Source organism: Oncorhynchus kisutch, linkage group LG3 (assembly GCF_002021735.2).
Source record: "Oncorhynchus kisutch isolate 150728-3 linkage group LG3, Okis_V2, whole genome shotgun sequence".
In the NCBI taxonomy this organism is placed as follows: domain Eukaryota; kingdom Metazoa; phylum Chordata; class Actinopteri; order Salmoniformes; family Salmonidae; genus Oncorhynchus; species Oncorhynchus kisutch.
In genome coordinates, this window is record NC_034176.2 from 38,907,964 (window position 1) to 38,921,852 (window position 13,889).

At 40.0% G+C, this 13,889-nt stretch overlaps 1 protein-coding gene across 3 annotated transcripts; it reads right to left on the reverse strand.

The window, feature by feature from the left end:
• Positions 1 to 1,501: 1,501 nt before the first annotated feature.
• LOC109882508 (U3 small nucleolar ribonucleoprotein protein IMP4-like) lies at positions 1,502 to 6,012 on the reverse strand. 3 transcript variants are annotated; one of them, XM_031805731.1, is made up of 9 exons: positions 5,887 to 6,012; positions 5,388 to 5,494; positions 5,227 to 5,249; positions 4,806 to 4,915; positions 4,481 to 4,613; positions 2,749 to 2,903; positions 2,549 to 2,643; positions 2,333 to 2,406; positions 1,502 to 2,111 (listed from the first exon to the last, which is right to left on the reverse strand). In XM_031805731.1, the coding sequence occupies exons 4-9, from the start codon at positions 4,899 to 4,901 to the stop codon at positions 1,999 to 2,001; spliced, it is 666 nt and encodes a 221-aa protein (XP_031661591.1). In that variant the 5' UTR covers positions 4,902 to 4,915; positions 5,227 to 5,249; positions 5,388 to 5,494; positions 5,887 to 6,012; the 3' UTR covers positions 1,502 to 1,998. The 3 variants fall into 3 exon arrangements, with proteins under 3 accessions (XP_031661591.1, XP_020330211.1, XP_031661600.1); XM_020474622.2 differs by having other exon boundaries at positions 5,166 to 5,249; XM_031805740.1 differs by having other exon boundaries at positions 4,806 to 5,494.
• Between the last annotated feature and the right edge of the window lie 7,877 nt (positions 6,013 to 13,889).

The window sequence follows — 13,889 nt, forward strand, 5'->3', positions numbered from 1 at the left end:
ATTACATTTTTTTAAATAGTGAAACATTTAAAAAGTTATCATTTTTAGATAAAACTATGCAAAATATTTTCACGTTGCCAAATAATTGATTAAAACACACTGTTTTGCAATGACGGTCTACAGTAGCTTCAACAGCACTCTGTAGGGTAGCAGCATGGCGTAGCCGGAGAACAGCTAGCTTCTGTCCTCCTCTGGGTGCATTGACTTCAATACAAAACCTAGGAGGCTCATGGTTCTCACCCCCTTCCATCACCCCATACAGAACCAATCAGTCGATATAATTGAGAACAATCATCAGAAATCACGTGATATGAATCAGACAGTGGGTCGCCACCTGATCCACTAGTTGGTCAGAAGGTTAAAATCAACGTTTCATGTCGTAATTTCCGAGTAGGCGGCAAAGATAATTTTTATTGTGCTGTAACTGAAACTAGAAGATCTTCTGATGTCCTTTCCCTTCGTCAAAGGTACGTAATGGATTTTTAAAGTGTTTTTACCCCGGGATGACTCAAAGACAACGACAATAGTTGAACAGTTTTGAACAAATGAATAACTTCAAACATGAAGGAGCAAGAGAGATAGCTATATTTCAAAATGTTTTTCACTTTCACTTACTTAGCTGGATAATTTAGCCTACTCAAACACCTGGCTCAAACAGCGGGACGCTATGTTAGCTAGCTGGCTATGACTATCCAACATTGGAACTCTTCCATGGTAAGCTTTTGGTTTTACTAATGTATTGCCACCGGTGTTCCTGCTAAACTGCTTACTATCTGTACACTGTGCTGCATGATTGTAGCGGGTTTACTAACACGCTATATCTATTAACTATGTTAACCTTGACATTGCTTTAGCTAATATGGTGACAACGATGTAGGCTGTGTGTAGCGTTTATGATATGAAGGTTTATGCTTGGAAAGGTTTTTTCGCCTGTTCATGGACAGCTGATGTGTTGTGCACTTTAGTCCACAAGTGAAGGGAAAAGGTAAGAAGAGAGTGCGTAGATGCAAGAAGGTATACAATGAGGTGTTTATATGTGGCTATGAGAGTTAACCGTTTGTGTTTGATCAGGGGTGTATTCATTCCACCAATTCTGTTAAAATGTTTCTTTAACAGAAGCAAATGGAACGGGGATAATCATATCTGAATTTGTCCAATAAAAACTAATTTGCAACTGTTGGACTAATGATTACACCCTATATCGGTGTGTACCTACGTTGCAAACTTTCATTCATAGGCTAGGTTGAAGGAACCGCATAGGGAAAAATCTAGTATCATGTAGTAGCCTAAACCTGTTATATTGAAGTGGGTGAATGGAATATGAATGACAGTCATCCTACATGCTGTAATAGAAATAAGGTCATGCTCATAAAAAATAAACATCCTCAAACGGCACCGACCACCAACGCATCCTGTGATACGGCAAATGTTCAGATTGTATGTATGATTCAAATTAACAACAGTAATGTGGTATGTATCATAAGAGCAAGGAAAAACAAGGTTAAAACCAGGAACTGTTTTTATTTTGACATATTGTTCATCTCTGGGCAAGTCACTACCTCAGATACAGTGTAAATGTAGTACAAAATTCTACGTCTATAATATTGTGAGGTTGATAAAGGAAAAATGTCAATTTTAGCCATTTAAAAAAAAGTATTGAGTGTTTTTGTAGCCCCCTGGAAAATAGGTAAATAACTAAAACATCAGACATATAGCAAAGCCAACAATAGCCTTGTTATGAAGAATATTTTTTTCTTTAGTTCTGTTAATTTCATGGAAAATAGTCAAATTTGGAGTTAGTTAGGAAAATCGTAGTACACATAACTTCTCTGGTAGAGTCTGTTTCAATGAAATTATTCAATGTCTGATGCCATATTTCCATGAAATACAAATCTGAGGTATGGTGTGTAAAACTGAAAACACATTAGACTACTATGAGGTTAGGCTGCTTTGGCCATGGCCTGTCAATGAGAGGGGCACACTGAGACGTGGCTAATCTTACTCCATGCTGAGAAACTTCCTCTTTTTGGCAGTGTGTGTATGTGAGTGGTGGCGCCATTCAAGGTCCACTGTAGCCTCATTTTCTAGGGTACCAAGCTTGATCATGTACACTACAGACAGAAAAACAGTTATCACTAGATTATAATATAACAATTACAATTTTGGGTATGCATTCTCAATACACACAAGATATATATATATTTTTTAAAACAACACTAAATGTATAGGGGGAGCAGTGCAGGAAAAGGTAAAACTGCAATTAATCCAAAATTACACATTGTTCAAAAACATGGTGTTGCTTATGATGAGAAAGGTAAAACATTGTACTTACATTTGATTTCAAATCTGGGCCCAACTTCTGACAACTCAACGTTCCTGTGGTCCGTTTTCTTGTAAGTGTGATGTCTGCAATAAAAATAGGTCCTTAGTTAAGTAAATAAGAATGTGTAACTACATTCCGCTACCTGAAGGAGTCTACAGTCAACCTGTCTGCCCAAGATTAGGTACATGTTCACAAATAGCTCTTTCAAAGCATCCCTCTACTCACCTGAAAGATATAAAATCCTCCTGGTTGGCAAATGTGATAACCCGTCTGCTGTCCTCTTTAGGCACTGGGAACAAATACTTGAGGATATTGGAAACCTGATGAAGAGAGATTTACTTACAGTCGGTGTCAGAAACTTTTGGATGCACTAACAGTACCAGGGTAAACATTTATTGAGAATTGTGAAGTGCCAAGTTTCTCACCCTCTGGCCAAGTTGTGAGGAGAAGTTGTGAAAGATGAGGTTGGGGTAGGCTTCAGACATGGTTCCAATGTCCGGCACATCACGTCTCATTACCACATTGTAAAGAGTGAAGTACACAGTCGGTCCAAAAGGTAGGTGGCACACCACCAGCCCATCTATACAGTTCACACAATATAAAATTAGTTATTTTAAAGTTCCCTTGATACGGTTTTGGATATCTTTGGAACTTTTTCTATAAGCGAGAAATAATATTTCAAATACAAAAGATATTTTGCCTTGTGTTAAAACATAAATTTAAAAAATTCTAATGAAATAACAATTAAAAAGTTGAGAGAAACAGTGTGAAAGGCGTGTGTAGATGTATAAGCATTAATATGACTTTAGTGATGTAGATATGAAGCAGAGTAAAGCTTTAAGGATGTTAGGTACAGATACACACAGGATTAAACCTATCACAGTGCTGCTTGGATTGTTTTTACAGTGCTGCTTGTTTTTACTTAGATTGATGCATTCCAGCCTGCAAAAAAATATATACACTACAGGTCAAAAGTTTTAGAACACCTACTCATTCAAGGGTTTTTCTTTATTTTTACTATTTTCTACATTGCAGAATAATAATGAAGACATCACAACTATGAAATAACACATATGGAATCATGTAGTAACCAAAAAAAGTGTAACAAATCAAAATATATTTTATATTCTTCAAATAGCCACCCTTTGCCTTGATGACATCTTTGCACACTTTTGGCATATGTGTTATTTCATAGTTTATGTCTTCACTATTATTCTACAATGTAGAAAATAGTCAAAATAAAGAAAAAGCCTTGAATGAGTAGGTGTTTTAAAACTTCTGACCGGTAGTGTGTATGTGTATATGCATATATAATGTGCATGTGTAACAGTATAGCGCGAACCGACCTGGGCGCGAACCAGGGACGCTCTGCACACATCAACAGTCACCCTCGAAGCATCGTTACCCATCTCTCCACAAAAGCCGCGGCCCTTGCAGAGCAAGGGGAACCACTACTTCAAGGTCTCAGAGCAAGTGACGTCACTGATTGAAACGCCACTAGCGCGCACCACCGCTAACTAGCTAGCCATTTCACATCGGCTACACGTGGATATGATAACCTGGGTGCCAGTCTGTTTCAGCTCTCTTATCAAGTCCTTATAGAATTGTCATGCCAAACATGTTGACAATGACAGCAATGGAGTTAGAAAGAGCATAAACAGACTTGAACCAGGCTATGGCTATAATCCTTTCGTGTTGGTAATAGATGGTTTGAGATTATTATAGTTGGTTAATTAAACATTTGAAATCGGGAGGTGCTTTGCAAGCCCCTCAGTTAAAAAAAAGTATTATTGAATTTTAAAACATAAAATCCACCTGTTGTGAACATATACATTACATTTTAGTCATTTAGCAAAGAATCCCATCCAGAGTAACCCACGGGAACAATCATGGTCAAGCACCCAGCTCAAAGGCACATCGAAAGATCGCCCACCCAGTCGACGCAGGGACCCAAACCAGCGACCTCTCGGCCTCTGGCCCAACACTTCCAACCATCCAAGACCCTTCTGAAAACCTACGTTTTCTAAAACCACTTCTGCGCAGGCAAGTTTAACTTGCCTTTTAAACTCTGATCATATTGTTTTGTATGTGTGGAAATAAATAAATACAAATTTATTGAAAAAAAAAGAAGATTGTTATACGCCTAGATGGACTTACCTGGCTGTCCTCTAGTCTCATGAACGATGACCAGGTCTGTAACATTGTTGGCTTTACAGGCTTGTACTAGAGCTTTAATTTCATGACCTCCCCTGTTCATACGCTGAGCCCCAGGGAAGATCAGCTTCACCTCCTGTCAATAGCAAACATTGCACGTCAGCAAAAATTGAGGGTGAGTCATTATTACTTGTTTAAAACTGAATCTATTATACTATCTGTTAGCTCCTTCTTTGGGAATAATTTTTTCTGGTTACAATATGCTCTGTTATAGAGGTGGAGCAGAGGATAGAAATTGAATAAGAATTGAGACATAAAATGAACATACCTTGACAAACATCTTGAGTCGAGAGCTGGGGTCTCTTGATGTTGTGACCATGACCTTTGGATCCTCCACTCCAGCCCATTTATACTCATCATCCATGTGAGAGCTGACACCTGCACACACAGAGTATCTCTCAGTCACTGTTTGCACATTTTTTTAAATGGGAAACTGTGGTAAGGCTGCTTTTCCATGAGATGTGTTGTCAACATCATAAACAAGACAACACTGAGGATGCGTCCCAAGGGTACCCTATACAATATATAGTTCAATACTTTTGACCGGAGCCTAGTGTCTCGGTGGTCAACAGTTGTGCACTATATAGGGAATGGGGTATCATTTAAATGTTGATGTGCAGAAAAAAACCTTCTGCTCCATCATCATCATACTCCAGCAATTTCTGTAACTGTACAGCTTCTCTGCGAACCTCAGTAGGGATGAGACGATTGTCTGTAGGGAAAAACAAAAGTCAATTACTTTTACAGGTACCCAAATTGTAATTTGTTAGCGCTGCCATTTTAAAAAGTGTCAAGGTCTTTTAGATTGTTCATCCTCCCACCAATCTCCTCCATTACATACAGTCCTCACCATCAAGAGCAGATTTCAGCTTGTTTCTTCTCCTCAATCGTCCGCACCCTGTCCTCTTGGGACTTCCTATACAGGTACCCCCGTCTCAGTCTCGTCTCTCGACGAAGCTACAATCATCAGAGAGAAACACACCATGATGAACAGTAGAAAGCTGACTATCAGCATTGTACTGTTCATTATGGCTCAGAAATGATACAGAATAGTAATCGGACACACAAGAATTGCAGGGGGAAAAAAACACGAGAATAATCAAACACGAGAATTGCTCAGAAAGACCACTCTATAATCCAAGATCAGTACTAGTGAAATCGGAATTACAGCAGTCCAACATGCCCATCTGGCAGTATTTAGCTAGCAAACTAGCTAATAATCTAGCATGGTAACCTGGATCAGCAACCAGACAATATCTGTTTCTTTACAACACTCTGGAGCTAAATAATCAGATGCTTCAAGCTGATACGAAGTTTTGAAAAGCTAAACAAATACTCCATGGAGTTACCATTTTGTTGATTGGATTGCACGCACTCACAACCACACACACAGACAACTGCGAGGAAGTCACCAACACTCTTTTTCATTGGATAAGCCAACACCCAATGGGAGTGTGCGAAACTGGCAAGAAGATTGGACGATAGACGTTTCAAAAATAAAAGCCCCAAATACGAGCTATCAAAGTAAAAGTCTCAAGTACAAGCCATGAACATACACGGAAAATGCATTTCACATTTGCATGTTTGATTCATTAGCTCTTTTTATTTTCCCGGATCTCAGAAAAAGGTTTAAATAAGCCATATGTTTCTAATTGTGTGGCTGCGTACTGAACCAGTAACTTACCTGGGCTAAGGAGACGACGAATATGACGTCACCTCCTCTCTGCCAGAAAACGACAATTTAACCGACAATTCACCAGCTCTGCAAGCGTTATAATGTCAAAATACGTTCGTTGCTCACCAAATATGTCTACCTGCAAACTATCGACACCTGCAGGCAGGAAAACCACATTTTGAACTAAAACTAAATAAAAACTAGCAAATCGGGTCTGAAAACTAACTGAAGCTAAAGTGAATTTGTAATAGAAAAAGAGCCTCACATAAAAACACAAAACTACACTGAACAAAAATATGTTTCATGAGCTGAAATAAAAGATACCAGAAATGTTCCATATGCACACAAATCTTATTTCTCTCAAATTTGGTGCACAAATTTGTTTACATCCCACAGCCCCATGTGCAATTCCTGGAAGCTGAAAATATACCAGTTCTTTCATGGCCTGCATAATCACCAGACACCCATTGACCATGTTTGGGATGCTATGGATCGACGTGTACGAAAGTGTGTTCCAGTTTCTGCCAATATCCAACAACTTCACACAGCCATTGAAGAGGAGTGGGACAACATTCCACAAGCCACAATCAACAGCATGATCAACTCTATGTGAAGGAAATGTGTCACGCTGCATGAGACAACAGTTTTGGGACACTGTAAAGTCCATGGAGAATAAGAGCACCTCCTCCCAGCTGAGGCCAGGAAACACTGTCACCACCAATAAAACTACGACAATCAATAATTTCAACAAGCATTTTTCGACAGCTGGCCATGCTTTCCCACTGGCTACCCCCTACCAATCTGGTTTCTGAGCTGGTCACGGGTGCACCTCAGCCACGCTCAAGATCCTAAACGATATCATAACCACCACCGATAAAAGACAGTACTGTACAGCCGTCTTCATCGACCTGACAAAGGCTTTCGATTCTGTCACCTCATTCTTATCGGCAGACTCAATAGCCTTGGTTTCTCAAATGACTGCCTGGTTCACCAACTACTTCTCAGATAGAGTTCAGTGTGTCAAATCGGAAGGCCTGTTGTCCGGACCTCTGGCAGTCTCTATGGGGGAGCCACAGGGTTCAATTCTCGGGCCGACTCTTTTCTCTGTATCTATCAATGATGTTGCTCTTGCTGCTGGTGATGCTCTGATCCACCTCTATGCAGACGACACCATTCTGTATACATCTGGCCCTCCTTTGCACACTGTTAACAAACCTCCAAACAAGCTTCAATGCCATACAACATTCCTTCCCTGGCCTCCAACTGCTTTTAAATACTAGTAAAACGAAATGCATGCTCTTCAACCGATTGTTGCCCGCACCAAGCCTGCCCTACTAGCATCACTACTCTGGATGGTTCTGACTTAGAATATATGGACAACTACAAATACCTAGGTGTCTGGTTAGACGGCTTCCTATTTTGCAACAAAGCCTCCTTCACTCATGCTGCCAAACATATCCTCGTAAAACTGACTATCCTACCGATCCTTGACTTTGGCGATGTCATTTACAAAATACTCTACTCTACTCAGCAAACTGGATGTAGTCGATCACAGTGACATCCGTTTTGTCACCAAAGCCCCATAAACTACCCACCACTGTGACCTGTATGCTCTCGTTGGCTGGCCCTCACTACATATTCATTGCCAAACCCACTGGCTTATCTCAGCTCACTGGTCACCATAGCAACACCCCCCCATAGCACGCACTCCAGCAGGTATATTTCACTGGTCATCCCCAAAGCCAACACTTACTTTGGCCGCCTTTCCTTCCAGTTCTCTGCGGCCAATGACTGGAATTGCAAAAATCACTGAAGCTGGAGACTCATATCTCCATCACTAACTTTAAGCATCAGCTGTCAAATCAGCTTACCGATCACTGTACCTGTACACAGCCAATCTGTAAATAGCACACCCAACTACCTCATCCCCATATTGTTATTTATCCTCTTGCTCTTTTGCACCCCAGTATCTCTACTTGCACATCATCATCTTTACATCTATCACTCCAGTGTTAATGCTAAATTGTAATAATGTCGGCTCTGTAGCCTATTTATTGCCTTTACCTCCCTACTCTTCTGCATTTGCACACACTGTAGATATATTTTTCTATTGTGTTATTGACTGTACATTTGTTTATGTGTAACTCTGTGTTTTTGTTTTTATTGCACTGCTTTGCTTTATCTTGGCCAGGTCGCAGTTGTAAATGAGAACTTGTTCTCAACTGGCCTACCTGTTTAATAAAAGGTGAAATAATACAAATAAAACAAATCTGTGACCAACAGTCATGTGAAATCCATAGATTACGGATTGTTGCGTTTATATTTTTGTTCAGTGTATAATAACCTTGCTGCATACTGAGCCTATCTGTTTGCCTTTAAAAAAAAATCACAAGTCAACCTAACTATGCAAAAAAGAAAGAAAAAACAGTTCTCTCTATATTAGGCAAGACTACTGTGGTTGGCCATTTCCTGACATCTTCCATAGCAGAGCCTGACATACTTTCTTCTGTGTTTTACTTCATATTTTGACTCCAGCAACATTCAGCAACAAAAATGCTTCGACTGACTACATTGGTTTTCTGGCTTGCTGGTAAGGACCACATCTGTGTGCCATGTACATTTGTATGTTGCCTGCACTTCATAGTAAATAGCTTATGACTATGTATTTATTTTGCATATTGCCATCTTTAATCTGACCAATGATGGAGTTCAAATGGACATTTTCAGTAATGTAAACTAAATGAAGGCATAGCAACAAAAACATGGATTACAGAGGGATTATTGATTTGACTGAACTGCTTTTCAATAATGGAATGAGTCAAGTCAAAACATTTCATAATATATACATTTCATAGTATTCGCAATTCTTTGTAAGTGTTTGTTACAAAGTTACAACTCATCTGTCAAAATGGCGGTGATGTAAAGTACTTAAGTAAAAATACTTGAAAGTACTACTTAGGTCGTTTTTTGGGGTATCTGTACTTTACTATTTATATTTTTTTACAACTTTATACTTTTACTTCACTACATTCCTAAAGAAAATGACGTACTTTTTACTCCATACATTTTCCCTGACACCCAAAAGTTACATTTTGAATGCTTAGCAGGATAGGAAAATGGTCTAATTCACACAATTATCAAGAGAACATCGCTGGTTATCCCTACTGCCTCTGATCTGGCAGACTCACTAAATACATGCTTCATTTGTAAATTATGTCTGAGGGTTGCAGCATGCCCTTGGCTATCCGTAAATAAAAAAAAACAAGAAAATGGTGCGGTCTGGTTTGCTCAATATAAGGAATTTGAAATTATTTATACTTTTGATACTTAAGTATATTTAAAACCAAATACTTTTAGACTTACTCAAGTAGGGTTTTACTGGGTAAATATGATTTACTTGAGTCATTTTCTCTTAAGGTATCTTTACTTTTACTCAAGTATGACAATTGGGTACTTTTTCCACCACTGCAAAATGGAGATGAGAAAATCATAGATTAAATTGTCAGTGTAATTTACTCCAAATGATTCAAAGAACAATTCAACATTTTACTTCATGAAACAATTTGGGCTGAATAACAAGATACATTGTACAAAAAAATCCTCTGCGCTTGACACATGCTACATGGTTGGTTGTGATATTTGAGACAGGAAATTAAAAACTTTTCTGGAAACTTTTGTCTTGATAGATTCACTATATATACAAAAGTATGTGGACAACCCTTCAAATGAGTGGCTTTGGGTATTTCAGCCACACCCGTCGCTGACAGGTGTATAAAATTGAGCACTCAACCATGCAATCTCCATAGACAAACATTGGCAGAATAATGGCCTTACTGAAGAGCTCAGTGACTTTCAATGTTGCACTGTCATAGAATGCCACCTTTCCAACAAGTTTGCCCTACTAGAGCTGCCCTGGTCCACTGTAAGTGCTGTTATTGTGAAGTGGAAATGACTAGGAGCAACATCGGCTCAGCCACAAAGTGGTAGGCCACACAAGCTCACAGAACAGGACCACCATGTGCTGAAGTGCACTCACTCCCGAGTTCCAAACTGCCTCTGGCAGCAACATCAGCATAAAAACTGTTCGTCGGGAGCTTCATGAAATGGGTTTCCATGGCTGAGCAGCCGCACACAAGCCTAAGATCACCATGCGCAATGCCATGCGTCGGCTACAGTGGTGTAAAGCTCGCCACCATTGGACTCTGAAGCAGTGGAAACGCGTTCTCTGGAGTGATGAATCACGCTTCACCATCTGGCAGTCAGACAGACGAATCTGGGTTTGGCGGATGCCAGGAGAACGCTATCTGCCCGAATGCATAGTGATAACTGTAAAGTTTGGTGGATGTGGAATAATGGTCTGGGGCTGTTCTTCATGGTTTGGGCTAGGCCCTTTAGTTGCAGTGAAGGGAAATATTAACGCTACAGCATACAATGACATTCTAGACGATTCTGTGCTTACAACTTTGTGGCAACAGTTTGGTGAAGGCCATGTCCTGTTTCAGCATGACAATGCCCCATGCACAAGGCAAGGCCCATACAGAAATGATTTGTCGAGATCGGTGTGGAAGAACTTGACTAGCCTGCACAGAGCCCTGACCTCAACCCCATCTAACAACTTAGGATGAATTGGAGCGCCGACTGCGAGCCAGGCCTAATTGCCCAACCTCACTAATGCACTTGTGGCTGAATGGAAGCAAGTCCCCGCTACAATGTTCCAACATCTAGTGTAAAGCCTTCCCAGAAGAGTGGAGGCTGTTATTGCAGTAAAGGGGGGACCAACTCCATATGAATGTCCATGATTTTAGAATGAGATGTTCGACAAGCAGTTATCCACATACTCTTGGTCATGTATTGTATGTAACGTATAGGTTGGTCAGTGGAATTCTTTCATCAACATATCATATACACTCCCCTCTGTATGTATTTGGACAGTGAAGTAACATTTTAAAATGTTGCCCTACACTCCAGAATTTTGGATTTGAGATCAAATGTTTCATATGTCACAAGTATTTGGACAAATTCACTAATAGTGGTCAAGCTATTACCTTACCAGCTATTTCTATGATTGAAAGGACACCCACTCTGTATTCAAAAGCATGTTGTGTCTCAACCGATGGCAGACACAATACAAAAACCTACGATAATATAAAATTGGGTCTCAGCTACAACATATGCGAATATGTATATTTTGATGTGGAATTTATGCATTTTAAATAATTTTCTATTAAAAAACGTTAAAGAAATAATTAAATTAGTGTGACAACCGTGTTTGTAATCTTTTAAAGTATATAAATCTCAACCATTTGTCATTTCCAGTGATGAAAACATGGATGTCTCATTGTATGGTGAGGTATGGAAAATAAGTACATTTTGATCACCTTTATCTCGTGAATGTTTTGGCATTCAGGTAAAAGAATTCTGGTCCAAAAATGTTTTGGTATTCAAGTCCACTTTCCAAACACTTCTATAAATAGACAAATATGGCACCTTGCATTCGGGCTCCCGAGTGGCGCAGTGGTCTAAAGCACTGCATCTCAGTGCTAGAAGCGTCACTACAGACCCTGGTATGATTCTAGACTGTATCACAACTGGCCGTGATTGGGAGTCCCATAGGGCGGCGCACAATTGGCCCAGCCTTGTCCGGGTTAGGGTTTGGCTGGGGTAGGCCGTCATTGTAAATAAGAATTTGCTTTTAACTGACTTGCCTAGATAAATAACGGTTACACACATATACATACATGTATATATATGGAAGGTTTCATTCAAAACAAAAAGGGTTGCTGTCAAAAAGTGATTGAATTCAAATTGATTTACCCCTCTGTAACTTTATCAATAATCATGATTTATTCATGATTTTCCTCAATCGTGGCATTATCAGGATTTAACTTAAAACTATTTAGAAACACCTTATCTACTCCCAGAAATAAAATTACTCAAGTCATTATTTACCATTAATTTCCTATTGGAAAAGAAAAATATAAGAAACAACCAAAACACACTGCAAATGCATCCAATGAGTGTGTTGAGTCACAAGCTTGATGTAGTCATTGTGTGCTAGGATATTGGAACAAATACTACACTTTTAACTACTTTAATACACTATACATGAATTTTGTCTTCTCATGGGTGGACTAGATAGTGTTTTCATCTCTAAATGGTCAAAAATACACGTATAAAAATACCCTCAAATTAAAGATGACATTCTTTACTGTCACTTCATATGAAACATTTAATCAAAAATCCAAAATGATGGAGTATAGAGACAAATGTATTATTTTAGCTTCACTGTCCAAATACAGTACACATGGAGGGGAGTGTAGGTATTCGGATTTTTCTAATATGAGTCTAAGTTTTGTAATATTAATCTATAATTATATTTCACAGGCATATGTGATGGTGTGCAGAGACTGACCTGTCCTTATGATCTAAAGGATGAGGACCTCCCCAGGGTGTGGTGTAAGGAGACGTCCCCACAGTGCTGTTCAGGCTTCAGCTTCAGCAGGGAGAGCCAGTCTTTGGATGCAGGAAGGCTGAAGGTGACTCAGGGTGTTGACTCCTTCATTGTGGATGTCCTGGGCCTGGCCCAGGGAGAGGGAATGTATTGGTGCGGTGTGCTGAGCAGCAATAAAACCATCATCAAACTGGCTGAGGAGTACTTCTACAGCAGTAAGTGTGATACTGTCCTTGTCCTTGACTGTGCACAGACAGACATTGGCAGATGATGTCTTGATGTAAGTCAAAGTAACCATGAGTGAAGAAGCGAGAACCCTGAAATGTAGCCTCAGGTACCGACACTGATAGGCCTGCTAGCTTAATTGCTATCCAACCTCAGTCCATCACAAGGTCTTGGATTACATGTGCTCTGCTGTAAATAGTCCTCTCTGATTTTTCTGTGTAGACAGTGCCTTCGGAAAGTATTCAGATCCTTTGACTTTTTCCACATTTTTTCTTTCACCAATCAACACAATACCCCATAATGACAAAGCAAAACCAGGTTTCAAGATTTTTGAAAATTTCTTAAATAAAAAAAACGGAAATAACACATTTAAATAAGTATTCAGAGCCTTTACTCAGTACTTTGTTGAAGCATCTTTGGCAGCGATTACAGCCTTGAGTCTTCTTGGGTATGACGCCACAAGCTTGGTACACCTGAATTTTGAGAGTTTCTCACATTCTTATTTGAAGATCCTCTCCAGCTCTGTCAGGTTGTATGAGGAGCGTCGCTGCACAGCTATTTTCAGGTCTCTCCAGAGATGTTCGAGCGGGTTCAAGTCCGGGCTCTGGCTGGGCCACTCAAGGACATTCAGAGACCTGTTCCGTAGCCACTCCTGAGATGACTTGGCTGTGTGCTTAGGGTCATTGTCCTGTTGGAAGGTGAACCGTCGCCCAGTTTGAGGTCCTGAGTGCTCTGGAGCAGATGTTCATCGCTCCGTTCATTTTTCCCTTGATCCTGACTAGTCTCCCAGTCCCTACCGCTAAAGAACATCCCCACAGCATTATGCTGCCACCACCATGCTTCACCATAGGGATGGTGCCAGGTTTCCTCCAGACGTGGCGCTTGGCATTCAGGCCAAAGAGTTCCATCTTGGTTTCATCAGACCAGATAATCTTGTTTCTCTGGGTGTCTTGAGTCCTTTAGGTGTCTTTTGGCAAACACCAAGTGGGCTGTCATGTGCC